The sequence below is a fragment of the Euprymna scolopes genome, chromosome 6 (assembly GCF_053919585.1).
Source record: "Euprymna scolopes isolate OS-2025 chromosome 6, ASM5391958v1, whole genome shotgun sequence".
NCBI lineage: Eukaryota > Metazoa > Mollusca > Cephalopoda > Sepiida > Sepiolidae > Euprymna > Euprymna scolopes.
The window spans coordinates 142,868,664-142,884,108 of NC_136487.1; the positions used below are offsets into that span (position 1 = coordinate 142,868,664).

At 32.9% G+C, this 15,445-nt stretch overlaps 2 protein-coding genes across 9 annotated transcripts in view; one reads left to right on the plus strand and one right to left on the minus strand.

The window, feature by feature from the left end:
• Positions 1-15,445, minus strand: part of LOC145278014 (monocarboxylate transporter 9-like) — a 215,576-nt gene that overhangs the window by 96,226 nt on the left and 103,905 nt on the right. The gene's annotated exons all lie outside the window — the stretch shown is intronic.
• Positions 1-15,445, plus strand: part of LOC145278015 (monocarboxylate transporter 9-like) — a 93,417-nt gene that overhangs the window by 15,811 nt on the left and 62,161 nt on the right. The window contains exons 3-4 of one of the 2 annotated variants that reach the window (XM_080130206.1): positions 7,566-7,712; positions 9,111-9,377. In XM_080130206.1, the coding sequence (XP_079986332.1) occupies positions 7,566-7,712; positions 9,111-9,377 (414 nt within the window). The remainder of the gene's footprint in view (positions 1-7,565; positions 7,713-9,110; positions 9,378-15,445) is intronic. The other variant, XM_080130207.1, reaches the window with a different exon arrangement.

Consider the following 15,445-nt stretch of genomic DNA (forward strand, 5'->3'; position numbering starts at 1 on the left):
TTAAATTTCAAATTTGTTCTAAAAAATAAAACCTTAAATTTGTTCTAAAAATTAAACATAAAATTTGTTTTAAAAAATAAAACCTTAACTTTGTTCAAAAAATACAACCAGAAATTTGTACTGAAAAAACCTTAAATTTGTTCTAAATATAAGACCTTAAATTTGTTCTAAAAATAACACCTTAAATTTGTTCTAAAAATAAGACCTTAAATTTTTTCTAAAAAATAAAACATTCAATATTTTCTAAAAATAACACCTTAAATTTGTTCTTAAAATAAAACCTTAAATTTGTTCTAAAAACCTTAAATTTGGTCTAAAAATTAAACTTAATTTTTTTCGACAAAAATATAACCTTAAATTTGTTCTAAAAATAAAACTTTGTTCTAAAAACAAGACCTTAAATATGATTCTAACCTGAACTTGTTCTTTATAGAACAAGTTCAGGTTAGAACAAATTTAAATAAAAACATAAATTTGTTCTGAATAATTGTTTAAATGAAACCATAAATTTGTTCTGAAAATATTACACCGGAAACTAGCTCTAAACAATAAAACCCTAAATTTATTCTGAAAATAAAACCTTAAATTTTTTCTGTAAAATAAAACCTTTAATTTGTACTTAAAATAAAACAATAAATTTGTTCTAAAAATAATACCATTAATTTTTTCTAACCATAAAATTGGATTAAAAAATAAAACCTTAAATTTGTTCTAAAATTAAAAAAACTTAAATTTGTTCTTAAAATAATACCTTTAATTTATTGTAAAAACCCCCCTTAAATATGTTCTAAAAATAAAACCTACAATTAGCTTAAAAATAAAACTTTAAATTTAGTCTAAAAAATAAAACCTTAAATTTTCTAAAAATTAAACCTTAAATTTGTTCTAAAAATAAAACCTTCACTTTGTTCTGAAAAATAAACCCTTAAATTTTTTCTAACAATAAAACCTTCAATTTGTTCTGAAAAATAAAACACTAAATTTGTTCTGAAAATCAACCTTAAATTTGTACTAAAAAATAAAACCTTTAATTTGTTTTAAAAAATAAAGCATTTATATGTTCTAAAAATAAAACCTAAAATTTGTTCAAAAATTAAACATTAATTTTTTTCTAAAAAATAAAACCTTTATTTGTTCAAAAAATAAAATTTAAATTTGTTCTAAAAAATAAAAACTTAAATTTGTTCTAAAAATAAAGCCTAAAATTTGTTCTAAAAATTAGACATTAAATTTGCTCTAAAAAATAAGACCTTAAATTTTTTTCTAAAAAAAGACCTTCAATTTTTTCTAAAAAATAAAACATTAAATTTGTTAAAAAAAATAAAACTGTAAATTTGTATTAAAAAAACGTTAAATTTATTCCAAAAAATAGCACCTTTCACTTGTTCTAAAAACAAAACGTTAAATTTGTTCTAAAAAATAAGACCTTTAATCTTTTCTTAAAATATAACCTTAAATTTGTTCTAAAATATAACCTTTAATTTGTTCTAAAAAAATTAAATTTTAAATTTGTTCTAAAAAATAAGACCTTAAATTTTCTAAAAATAAAATCTTAAATTTGTTAAAAAAAATAAAACCTTTAATTAAGATTTTATATTTAGACGAAATTAAAGGTTTTATTTTAAAGAACAAATTTAAGGTTTTTACCTTAAATTTGTTCTAAAAATACGACCTAAATTTGTTCTAAAAATAAAACCCTAAATTTGTTCTATAAATAGCACCTTAATTATTTTTATAAAAATAAACCCTTAAATTTGTTCTAAAAATAGAATTGTAAATTTGTTCTAAAAATAAAACCTTAAATTTGTTCTAAAAATAAAACTTAAATGTTTTCTAAAAAATAAAACCTTGAATTTGTGCTAAAAATATAACTTTAAATTTGTTCTAAAAAATAAAATCGTAAATTTGTTCTAAAAAATAAAATCTTAAGTTTGTTATAAAAATAATACCTTAAATTTGTTCTAAAATTTAAGGTTTTATTTTTTAGAACAAATTTAAGGGTTGTTTTTATAAAACCTTAAATTTGTTCTACTAAATAAAACCTTGAATTTGTTCTAAAAAAACCCTTAAATTTGTTCTAAAAAATAAAACCTGAAATTTCTTTAATAAAAGAAAATTAATAAATAGATCGTTTAAAAACAGAAAGAAACTGATCGGTTTGTATATAAATTTTTAAAAAATTCCCGCAAAATATACAAATTAAAAATAAAAACAATAAATTAGCTTTAAAATATTTCTAAATAAAAACAAATAACATCGAGCTTATTGTGACTCTTAAGGTTTAAATAAAAAATACTTCCGGATTAAACTAGGTATTAGCTTAAAGGGAAATTAATCTCATAGTTTGATAGATAATCAAAGAAAAAGTATAACAGATGAAACAGCCTAATTTTTATGAAAGTTACCATTTTTGCGCGTCTATCATCGCAAGTGCACTTGAAGAGTTTTATCACCGCACAAACAAATGTATAAAATCAACAGTAGGTTCGTTTATATGACAGGGGCGTGTTCGAAATGAATGATTCTGTTTAAAGCACAATTGATCCATTATACTTGATTTTTGCATTTGACATTGATTCTAGCAAATTATATATATAAGTGAACGTGTCTGTGTGTCTGTGTCTGTGTACATTTCCCTACGCAATAACTCTGTCAATTTTTAGTCTACAGACTCGAAATTTGATATACAGGGTACTGAGATTTGGGAAAATCGATGTGATCGGTTTTTGGCTAGAAATTTGGCGAGTAAGGGGTCAAAGTTCAACGATTTAACCTTTGAGAACTCTACCAACCTCCTCCGACAATTTTGGGTCTACGCACTTGAAATTTTAGATATACGTTCCTTGGACATGGATCTAACTTAATAATTTTATTTGAGCCCCAAAAAATAAATGTTAAGGGGTCATAATAGGGGTGAAAGTTAAAAGAAATTGACCTCTCGGTCTCCTCCAATTTACTCAGACAATTTCTGATCTAAATATTTGAGATTTTACATAAAGAGTATTAAGAGATAGGGCAAGCTTTTTCATCAGTTTGGGTCGAAAACTTTTAGTTACCAATATATAAATGTGTGTCTGTATTTCTGTTTGCATGTCTTCCTTAAACTTTCAATAGAGGCAACGGATTTTCCCAAGATCAGTCTCGTTTTAAAGTTCGACCTTTCATACGACAAATATCGAAAATTTGGCTAAAAACATTAATATCTTCCCTTTCAACTAAGCACTTTTTTACAAGGGAGTCACTTTTTTCGCCGATATTTTTGAAAGTTATCCTCTCCTTTAGGTTATCTAGCCTTCATTTAAAAAAAATGTCGCTTCCTGTTAGGCGATGGTCGTAACAGCATAAACGTTAAGTTTTACCCCGTTCTTTTCCTTCCTTTGCGGTATGGGTTCGAGCCTGCCTTCCTACTACCACTTTTTTTCTCAACATACACATCCAAACACCCGGGTAACGCCGGGCTGAAATGCTAGTATATATATATATATATATATATATATATATATATATATATATATATATATATATATATATTATTAACTAGAACAGTGCGAGGAGAAATGTGAACCTTCTTTCCTGTGCACCACGAAGCGTCCCCAAACAGAGATAGACATCGATCGATTTCATTGAAAAATAGACGATTACACCGATTTCGTTGACAATAAAATGTGGGAGAATTAAACATTCTTGATCCTTATTAAATCTCGAGCAACGTCGTATCTCTCTGCTAGTGTATATATATATATATATATGTGTGTGTGTGTGTGTGTGTGTGTGTGTGTGTGTGTGTGTGTAAGAGCAAATAGTTAATAAAACATGTTAAAAATACTTTGAAAAGAGTTAAAAACATATTTAATCTGAAAAGGAAACATTTGATAAGTGGATAGTCCTTAATCCGCGGAGTTTCGAAGAAATACTTTCCTTCTCACCCGAGGGTAGGAATTAGCAAAATGCGGATCGGATTTTGCATGCAAAAGTATTTGATGAAACTGCAAGTAAGTCAAACATCGTACTTGATAACAAAAAGTTAGAAGAGGGAATATGGTGAAGAAATAGGTGATTTCACGTGAATAGATATTCTGGTGAAAGGTAAATTATCCAATGATGGTAAAATCCAAAAATGTAAATCCAAGAAAGTTAATTAAATTTCCATTCGCGCAAGTAAAATAAAAGGAAATCACGTAATTGGAAGATGGTCCAAAATAATCCAAAAGGCCGAAATCCATGGAATAATTCACAAATATGTCAAGGAAAAGGGGGGAAAATCCAATAATATTAATAACAGAAAAATAAGACATGCGTTTTACACGGCTGCCGAGACAAAAAGTAATTAAGAAAAAACAGTGAAAAAAAAGAGAAAAATCAGTGAAAAAAATTAAATGGTGATAGAATTAAATATAAAATATAGGGCAAAAAAGGAGTCAACTGAAATGTACAGGTTATTACTTAAGAAAATGTCAGCAAAAGTTATTAAAAGACACTAAGTGGAAAAAATAAATAAAAAAGAAAAAAATGAATAATAAATAAAAAATATAATATAAAATATAAAAATAATTTTTTTAAGGGGAGAGGATGACCAGTATCTACAAATTCCAGATAAAGCAAGTAAGTATGTAAGTAAATGCATATAGTAAAATATAAGTAAATATACATACAGGATATGAATGTGTGGGTAGATTGATATATTAGATAGATAGGAATATTTAAAGACTAAAACGGAAATTGCAGATAAAAAGCCGGCCAAGTAAAGAAGAAATAAAGAATTAAAATAAAGTATTATTAAGTTATAAAGTATTAAGAAAGTATGTAGAATATAAACGATAATGTTAAAGAAAAATTATATATCTATCTGAAAGGTTAAGGAAAAACTATGTCCTTCAAAATTACCATAATTAAATTTAGACTTATGTTAACAGAAAGAGATCAGTTCGTTTTTAGAATTTATTATATTGTTACTTTGAGGGGAAGTAATTATAATTGTAGCTTCGGTTGTGCAGAGGCGTCATGAATTAGAGCCTGGAGTATAAGACTTAACTTTTTTATGATAGTCCATTTGATTGAGAAGGGGGTATTATTAGAGTTAAGTCTTTTAATTAAAATGGTTAGAGAAGTTCCTTGGTTATTATTAGAATTATGGTTGTTAAAAGAAGAAATCTGGTTTGATATTCTTTTCTTGGTTAATGTTGAAGTAGCGCCGATTATTATTATTATTATTATTATTATTATTATTATTATTATTATTATTATTATTATTATTATTATTATTATTGCTCGTTGTATGATTGTAGATGGAGGGGCTGCTCGAATGGTATATTGGATTAGTAACTATATCAGATGGAGGATGGGAAGAAGGATAACTTGAAGACGAAATATTAGTGTCTGTTATGGGAGGATTGCGTGGGAGCTCAGTAATTGTACATGAATATATAACATCTTTATGGATGCAATCATTATTGAGTGGGCAAACATGTTTGTTATTACAATTAAAAGAAGGGAAAAGTAATAAAAAAATTAAAATTAAATTAAAAATGGGTAAAATTATAAATATAAGACAAGGCGAGAGAGTGAGGAAAGAAGAAGAAAAAGAAAAGAAAGAAGGAAAGTAGATAATTGATCGTGTCAAATAAAGTTTTGTGTGTGTGTTCTGGATGATGAACGGCACGAGTCTCAAGGCCTAAACGGAGTTAAAGAGTCAACAATTTTCTATGTCGACGTCCAGTTAAATTGGGTAAACAGATGCGTCCAATATAGCTTATATAACATTTCCTTGGGTAGGAAATCAGTTATAAATTCTGTTGGGTAGATTTTAGAACTGGAATCTAGGGAGGAAGGGAAATAAATAAAAATAAATAAAATAAGAACAATTGAATTGTTTGGAAACATGTAATAAATTTTGTGCTATAAAAGGTGTTGATATTGTCTAGGATTATGAAAATAGTTGGGGATAAGGGTATTAGATTGCAAGGCAGTGTTAAGAAAATACTAGGGGATGAATTTTGTAATAGTGTGGAATTTTTAAGAAAGTGGAATTTTGTAGTGGCTTCAGACATTTAAAGTTTTAACTACATAGGTTTAGTAATTTTAGTTTTAAAAGTCTGGAGTTATTAATGGAGAATATTACGCATAACTAAGCTTGGAATTATTAGTGGAGAAAATTACACATAGATATAGGAGAAAATGGGGAATTTGAAGGTTGAGCGTAATTACATTTGCAAGAATTTTTCGGTTAATAAAAAGTGTGGTAATTGAAAGTATAATTTTAATTATCTATTTTAACCCTTTGAGATTATTTCATCCTCTTTATACGTTTTATTACAAATTGTTTCAATAGACAGGGTAAAAATTATCCGTTCATATATATATATATATATATATATATATATATATATATATATACATATATACATATATATATATAAGTATATTATCCGTTCATATATATATATATATAAATATTATTAAATATATATCTATATATATATTATTTACTATAATAATTATTAATAATTATTAAATACCTACAGTGTTTCATCCTTTCGGGAATCATCAGTGCAGGGTGTCACGATTAACGCCAGTCGAGATATTCGAACCCCGACACCAGAAGGCATGTCTGGCTTCATTAGCAAGGGCCTGGACCATTCAGCTATCATCAACCGCGAGAAATACAGTTGAAATTAAACATTTATTCCCATTAAATGCTTTTGACGTCAGTCAGAGTGATCTAATCATTATATGACAATCTGCGCGTATGAACTAAGTTGACCGACTTCATTATAACTGAAAGTGCTCAACGACAAGAAATAAGTTTCTTAAAGGGGCTGACATTATAATTTACTGTAATAATTATTAAATACTTACATATACTAGTTGTATAGTTTGACTTCAGGCAAACTGGTACTATATATATATATATATATATATATATATATATATATATATATATATATATATATATATATATATGGTATCAGTTAGCCTGAAATCAAACTAAACAATTATTATCGTTCAATGGTAAATTGAACAGCTTAGTGTAGTACCTATTGTTTCCATAATATTATACGAGTCATTGCGCTCTTGGTTTATTCATACTACCTGGAGGACAGTTTTTATTTGCTAATGATTATATATATTAGATTTTTCTTCGTCTGCCAATGTGTCTGTCTGCTGAAATTTTGTATAGGCATTTCTTGTGATAACATGTGGATAAGTCATTATAATGGTATACGGTCGATGCAAAGTTAGAAATTTAACGGACTAATAGGGACCAGCCACCACAGTACCATATTTGTTCCAGAACATTTGTGGAAACTTCTAACTCGATCTGGTTAAATTTTGTATGGACCTTGTTTTATTAACGTGCAACGAATTCAGTGTTATGATATCCGTTCGATACACGATTAGGGATTAATGTGGATTAGTATTTTATGCCAAAATGAGCACACATTTTAACATATTCAATCATCAATTTGACATAAAGCATTAATTCCAAGCTAACGAGCTTATAATTTTGGACGAGATAAATAGTCTGGTAATAATTATTACATTGTTTGTTTTTTCGTCTTTATCAGGTCCACTTGTGTTGGTTCTCATCACGTTTCAAGTAAGCCATCGTCAGGTGATAATGTCGTCGGGATGTATGGCTTTTTTCTCGACGATTGCCAGTGTATTTGCACCGCAGATAGAATTTCTTTATTTTACTCATGGGATTATTGCAGGTTGGTATTCATTTTTATAATCATAAAATATCATATCTAGTTGACAAGAAAGTTCTTGCGGTTATTAACTTTTGAATTCAGACATACATATCTCGGCTTAAACAAAAATTTATTGATGAAAATAAGCAGCATCAGAACCAACACATTTTGCCAACGCTACCAACTGTATTCATGCCATTAACAGAAAAATCTTGCGTTATGATGGCTATAAAATCGCTGAAGGCATTTTTGATATCGTTTAGGTTTATAAAGCATTTCTTACGCAGAAAGTTGTCAAGATGCTTGAAATGGTAGTAGTCGGTAGGTGAGACGTCTGAAGAATATGGCGGATGAGACAGAGTTTTGTAACCCATTTCGTTGACACATTCTGCGGGGTCGAATTAGCAAAGTGCGATCGGGCATTTTTGTGGAGGAGAATTGGGCCTTTTATGTTGACTAATACTGGGTGTTGTTGTATTAGTTTCTAATGCATTTCATCCATTTGTTGACAGTAAATTGTCGTATATGTAGCACTAAACTGATCTCTAATTGATTTCAAAAATGCTATCCGAGCGTGAGGACACTTTAGAATAACGATATGCAACAAAATTCTATTTTACACTTGTGAAAAATGCCGCAGAAACATATGTAATGGTTCAGACTTCTTTTGGGCCATCTTGCATGAATCGACTATCAGTTTATTAGCGGCATAAGAGATTCAAGGAAGGCAGGGTGTCTGTGAGAAATAGTGAGAAGTGTGGGAGGTGTAGGGAATTCACAACACTAGAGTTGATTGGCCAAATAAAGATTGGCCAAATAATGTCATGGATAATGACCGTCATGTGTCTATAGAGACAATAAGTGCATAGTTAAATGTCAGTGTGAGACCTTTACACAATTATCGCGAGGAACTGAAGATGCGGAAGATTTGCGCGAAGTTTGTCTCAAGGGTGCTCATAACAGATCAGAGAGAAAAACATTGTCATGACAGAAAAGAGATAGTCGAGCTGGCTAATTCAGACCCCTATAATTGAAACCTTGCTTCCTTGTGACTTTTAGTTAATCTCTAAGCTGAATGAAAACCTTAAAGGTTGTCGTTATAAGACAATTGAAGAGATTAAAGAGGATGTGACGAAGGTCAGTGAGACGCTCGTACAAAAAGATCAGTGAGACGCTCGTACAAAAAGATATTCATAGGTCCTTCCAGAAGTTGTTGGAAACGTACAATAAGTGCATTGCAGCCGAAGAAGATTACTTCAAAAGAGGACTAGAGTTTCATGTATGTCCTTATAAAAAAGTATCAATAAAAGTGTTCATAGAAAAAAGTCTAAGAACTTATTGAAGGCACTTCGCATCATCGTGCCTCACTAATTGTATCATTTTCTGTTGTAATCTAAACATGTTTAATTTTTATTTTAGGTGGTTCTATGGGAATGGCATATTTTGCAGGTAACACGATTCTTGTGTCATACTTTAAGAAAAAGCGTTCAATCGCAGTTGGAATCGCTTGTTTTGGTAGCGGCTGTGGTGTGTTCTGCTTCAGCTACTTATTAGAAAAAAGTATTTTGTTTTATGGAATGCGAGGAACCTTCCTTCTATTAAGTGGTATATATTTAAATATCATTGTTTATGGGTCTTTGTGTCGGCCCCTTTCCTACTGGACAAGCATAAAGAACAATATCAAAGGTAAGCGTTTCGTTTCACAGAAATGTAAATTGATTATATTTCGTATCATCTGGATTATTCGGACTATTGTTCCCATCTTAAGTGTTATTTTCATATCGTTTCCGCCGATGTAATTTAAGACCATCATTCAGTTTTATCCTTTCAAACTCGGAAATCTGCGCGGAATTTCGAACGGAATCCTTTATTTCATCCACGTAAATAGCATGCTCTCGTTCCGTCAGCCATGACTGAGAAGTAATTCTCTATTGTATTCCTAGTATCACTTGCGGCGAGTATTCAAACTTCAAGCTTCAGAAGTGTCTTTTAAAAATGAATTTTACTTAGTGCTTTATTCATTATGCCATGGCTGATTGAGGACAATTTATGTGTTCGACAAGATACACACGAAGCAGGTCGGAAAGTATATCGGCCGAAACGTTTACAAAACAACACTCAAAATGAGAACAATAGTCCAAAATTAAAAAAAAAGTATCAATACTCATCTTCCAGATTTAGACCCATTTATGATCTTGTTTTAAAACTATGATGTTTGTCTAAAAATGCCAATAATCTATATATTAATACCCGTATTCGCTTTGACCGTAATCATCCTGACCATTCCTTAAAATGAAAGTGGAATATTGTTTTAAAACTATATTTTTCTAAGAATGCCTATAATATATACTGATCTGGATTTAGGAAATTTGTAGATATCCTACAACCTGATGGTTCTAATGATGCTAATATATTAACTTCTTGTTTTTAAATAAATACATAGAAGTTTAATCCAAGTTTGCTGCAAATCAATATTTTCTCCTACTCGCTATATGTGCATAAATCTAAATGTAGATTCCACAAACAAAGCTTTTTCTTAGAACTGCTTGTTCCGTTTACCTTCTTTCCAGCTGACTACAATATACTCGTCTACAATCCAATGTAAACAAGTTGTCATATTTCGTCAAAGTAAAAGTTTCCATGGCACGTGATTTTTTCTTTCCTTTTCCTTTGTAAACGGGCTGAGTTATTTTCTTCAACATTTCGTTACTAACAACTCTTGCATTTACTGCTGCTACCTGCTCTTTACTATTTGCTCTTACGTTTACTATTTGCTCTTACTTTTATTATTGGCTGTGAAATTAGTTCGGTAAAGCCTAGTAAAGAGGGTTTTCTCTGTCTTCTGTTCTATGATAAAACACCACAATTTACTGAACTAATTTTTTATTTTCCTCATGGAGAAGATAATTCGCCTGGATAAATTTGATGTTTCCTCGGGAGACCCTCAGGCCAGCAAGCTTTGGAAATTATGGTTCCGCAACTTTAATTACTACTTATCAACTATTGCTTCGTTAAACCCTGATAAGCTAGAAGTTCTCTATTTAAACATCGGTCCCTCTGTTGCTGACGTTATCGAAGGTTGCTCTGGTTTCGAACATGCCGTGGAATTATTGAAAGGCGTTTACGACAAGTCTCCAAGCGTTATTCACGCTAGACATCTGCTTTCCACGCATTTGCAACAAGAAAGCGAGTCTGTTGACCAATACCTTCAGGCCTTGACTCGACTTGTCACTGACTGTTGTTTTAAAGACGTAACGGCCACCATTTACAGGAATGAATCTGTCCGTGATGCATTCATTCGTCGTCCCCGGTTGTCATTGATACGTGCTAGGCTCCTTGAAACAGACACTCTAACTCTCACAGAAGCTACTCAATGTGCTAGGGCTTTAGAACAAGCTCACTTTCGCACGGAATCGTATGCCTCCCAGATTGGAGCAGTCGCTGTTACTTCTACTACGGGAACTAAAAATGTGCTGACCGATTCTGCCGAGGAGGCCGCTTTTATTTCTAAAAATTCTGTTCCAACTGATTCTCGAATGGAGTGTGACTCTGTACAGTTCTCTGCTGCCCTTCCTGTTCGTGGCAAGTGCTACAACTGTGCAGGGCGACGTCACCTTAAGGATGACCGCCGCCTTTGCCCTGCCCGCGATAAGATATGTAGTAAACTCGGGCATTTTTCTAAAGTTTGCCGTTCTACTCTAAGGACACATTCACGTTCTTCTTCTGCTATCATCGGGGCCCGCGCTAACAGTAGTGATAGTTGCCCTCCTATCACCGAAACTGTAGAGTTAAAAGGAAAAAGGTTAACTGCCCGTATAGATACCGGCAGTTCTGATAATTTTATCAGTGCCCGCATTGTCAAAACAATGAGACTGCCCACTTTAAAACGGAACTCCGTAATTCCTATGGCATCATCCGCCGTTTCCCTTAAACTGTCTGAATATTGTACCGAGAACATTTTCTTCAATGGTTGCGAATATAAAGGGATTGACCTTACTGTGCTTCCTGACTCCTGTATGGACATTATACTCGGGGTGCCGTTTTTGAAACTACACCGGGGCGTTACTATTTCTTTTGGTGGATCTCAGGATGCCTTAAAAATCTGCGTGCTAACCAAGATCAGTTGTGCCCCTGTAAAATTGTTCGGAAACCTGACCCCAGATTGCAGACCCATTGCTACAAAATACCGAAACTATCGTGCGGAGGATGTCCGATTTATTGAAAATGAAATTATTCAACTTCTTAAAGGACGGCGTCATTGAAACCAGCTATTCACTGTGGCGTGCTCAAATTGTATCTTCGTCGCCTAATAGAAAGAAACGACTGGTGGTTGATTTTTCCCAACCTATTAATCGTTTCACCCTACTTGACGCGTACCCTTTGCCTCAGACTGAGGATCTCGTAAACCAAATTGCCCAGTATCATATTTTTAGTACGATTGATTTGTCTAAGGCTTACTACCAAATTGAAATTTGTCCCTACACGGCTTTTCAAGTTAGAAATCGTTTGTATCAATTCAAACGAATACCCATGGGTGTCAGTAATGGAGTTTCTGCCTTTCAACGATTTATGAATTCCTTTATTTCTGAAAATAAGTTATTCGGAACTTTTTCTTACATTGATGATATTACCATTTGCGGTAAAACTCAAGAGGAGCATGACACTAACTTGGAAAGTTTCTTAAAGGCTGCCTCAACATATAACCTCGAAATAAACCGAGTAAAATCAAAGTTTTCGCTTCGCTCTATCAATTTGCTTGGATACCAAATCTGTGACGGAACTATCCAACCTGATCATGAGCGATCGATACCCCCTTTGCAAATGCCTCCTCTTTCGGATTCAAATTCGTTAAAAAGGTGCCTTGGTATGTTTTCTTACTACGTGAAATGGATACCTAAATAAATTCACACAAAATTCGTCCTCTGGTTGAAAATAAACAATTTCCCATGCCGCCTATAGTTGTGAATTCTTTCGAGAAACTTAAGAAGAACGTCGCCGAATCATCTGTAAAGGTTATCGACGAACTACCAATTACTATCGAAACCGATGCATCAGAAAAGGCTATCGGAGGCACCCTCTTACAGGCTGATAGGCCTGTAGCGTTCTTTTCCCGCTCACTAAACCCATCGGAAATACGACTACACATAGTTGAAAAAGAGGTTTACGCGATAGTTGAATGTGTCCGAAAATTGAGGGACCTCCTTGCTGTGAAGCACTTCACTATTGTAACAGACCAGTAAGCCATATCTTATGTATAAGCCAGCTAACCGAGGAAAAATTAAAAACGATAAAATCATTCGGTGGAAAATGGAGCTTCTCTTGTTCTCGTACGATATAAAACACCGTCCCGGAAGTGAAAACATTGTTGCCGATGCTTTATCGAGAGTGTGTGGTGCTGCTGCTTCCTCCTTGGAGGAGCTAAGGGCCATATACAGCTCATTAATACACCCTAGTGTACAGCGTTTTTGGCACTTTGTACGATCACAAAATATGCCATACTCAATTGATGAAGTTCGGCGCGTGACATCCGAGTGCACAACGAGCGCAAAAATAAAGCCTCAATTCTTCAGCCCTACTAACAATACACTGATCCGCGCTACTGCTCCCTTCCAGTGCCTCTCTATAGACTTCAAGGGGCCTGTCCCGGCATCTTCGAAAGGATGTCGTTACCTATTTACTATCGTGGATGGGTACAGTCAATTTCCCTTTGCGTTCCCTTGCCGTGATTGTTCTTCGCAGACCGCAATCACAAATGTCTGACGAATATTTTTTCTACTTTTGGACTCCCCGCTTTCATCCATTCTGATAGAGGAACATCGTTCGTGTCGGAGGAGTTTAGAAATTTCCTGACGCGACTTGGGGTTGGGTGCAGTAACACTACTGCATACAACCCAAGAGGAAACAGTCAGTGCGAGCGCTATAACGGCGTTATTTGGTACTCAATATTATTGGCCCTGGAATCTGTTTTAAATTCTATTCGCTCCTTACTATGCACTAGTGCGAATGCAAATCCCCACGAAAGATTGTTCAAATTTGAAAGGCGCTCTTCTACCGGTACTGCCTTACCTGTTTGGTTCTGCGAACCTGGGGAGGTACTATTGAAACGGTTTGGCAACAGGGGCAAGTACGACCCGATCCTCGAGGTAGTAGAACTCCTCGAGGCCAACCCTACGCATGCGAGAATACGGCATAATGATGGTCGGGAGAATTCAGTGGTGCTAAGACATTTGGCTCGTTTTCCGCGCTCTGATGGACCTCAGTGTCCTGCCGAGAATACTCGACCCGACCTTGCAAATGCAGACACGGCCCATTTGATTGAAACAAGTTCAGTTGACAATACACCTAATGCAGAAAATATAGAGAATTCGCAGAAACCTGCCAGTCCTTCGGATATTGAACTGCTTCCACGCCGGTCTAGCCGAATCCGTAAACCAGTCCAGCGACTGGACTTATAAATAAAACACATCGCCACTTTCAAAGATAACTCTGTACTTTGAAAAAAAAAAATCTACACCTTGCAATCTCTCTTACTAGTGGGAGGGAGATTGTTATATTTCCGTTAAAGTAAAAGTTTCTATGGCACGTGATTTTGCACACGTTCCTTTTCCTTTTTAAAAGGGCAGAGTTTTTTTCTTCAACATTTCGTTACTAACAGTTCTTACGTTTACTGCTGCTACCTGCTCTTTACTATTTGCTCTTACGTTTATTATTGGCTGTGAAATTAGTTCGGTAAAGCCTAGTAAAAAGGTTTTGCTCTGTCTTCCGTTCTATGATAAAACACCACACAAGTTGTTATTGAGCCGGTTCCAAAATATTTTAATCATATCCAATTTTTCCTATTAACGATTACTAAGCTGTTATCCCGATAAGTGGAGACTCCTCTGTAAAAAGAAAGAAGGTTGGTTCCCTCTACCGAGCTAGAAATCTTTACATATGCCAGTATCTAATATTTCTACAAAGCGATTATTTTCCGTAATTCTTTTTTAATTGTTTAATATAAACAACCCCAAAACTTTAAACCTGCACTATATATAAAGTCACTGTGTGTGTGTTTTCCTTCCTCATAGGTTCCAAAACGGAAATTTTATCCAAAGCTAATTTATATGTCTGGCAGTGTTCTTAGATATGTTTTTTTTACAGAAATTGATCCGACAAGTATCGAAAATCAAAAAAATCCGATCTTAACAAAGTCTTTTTCACTCATAGATGAAAAAAGAAGAATTTTTAAAGATGCATATTTTACATTACACGTGAAGCAATAAAATCTTAGCAAATCATTTATTCTTAAAAAACAGATTTGTTGGCATCTGAACATATAGCTAAGTGGTAGAGCATTCGAATACAGATCTAATAATCCTCAGTTCAAGCCCGAGTGTACCTTATAATTTTTTTTTCTTAATAATGAGTTCAATTTACGATAAAAGAGGAGGTGTCATTTAAAATCGCCGTAAATCATTTCTTCGTTTGCCTATCTTAAAACTAAACATTTATCAGAAGTACTTTTCCAGGGCATTTATCGTTAATCTCAAATATAAGCTGACGTGATATTGTAAACAAACACAGACGGAATTTGATGAACAACATTATCATTATTATTTTTATTTTATTTTATTTTAATTTCTTTCTTTATTTATTTTCCACCGGGCAAATTATTTCTCGCAATATATAATCTACATTAATTAAATGTTTAAACGTATTGTACGACCGTGCAACGCAGGGGTCCAGTTAGTAAATTCTATTAATTGCAATAGAGG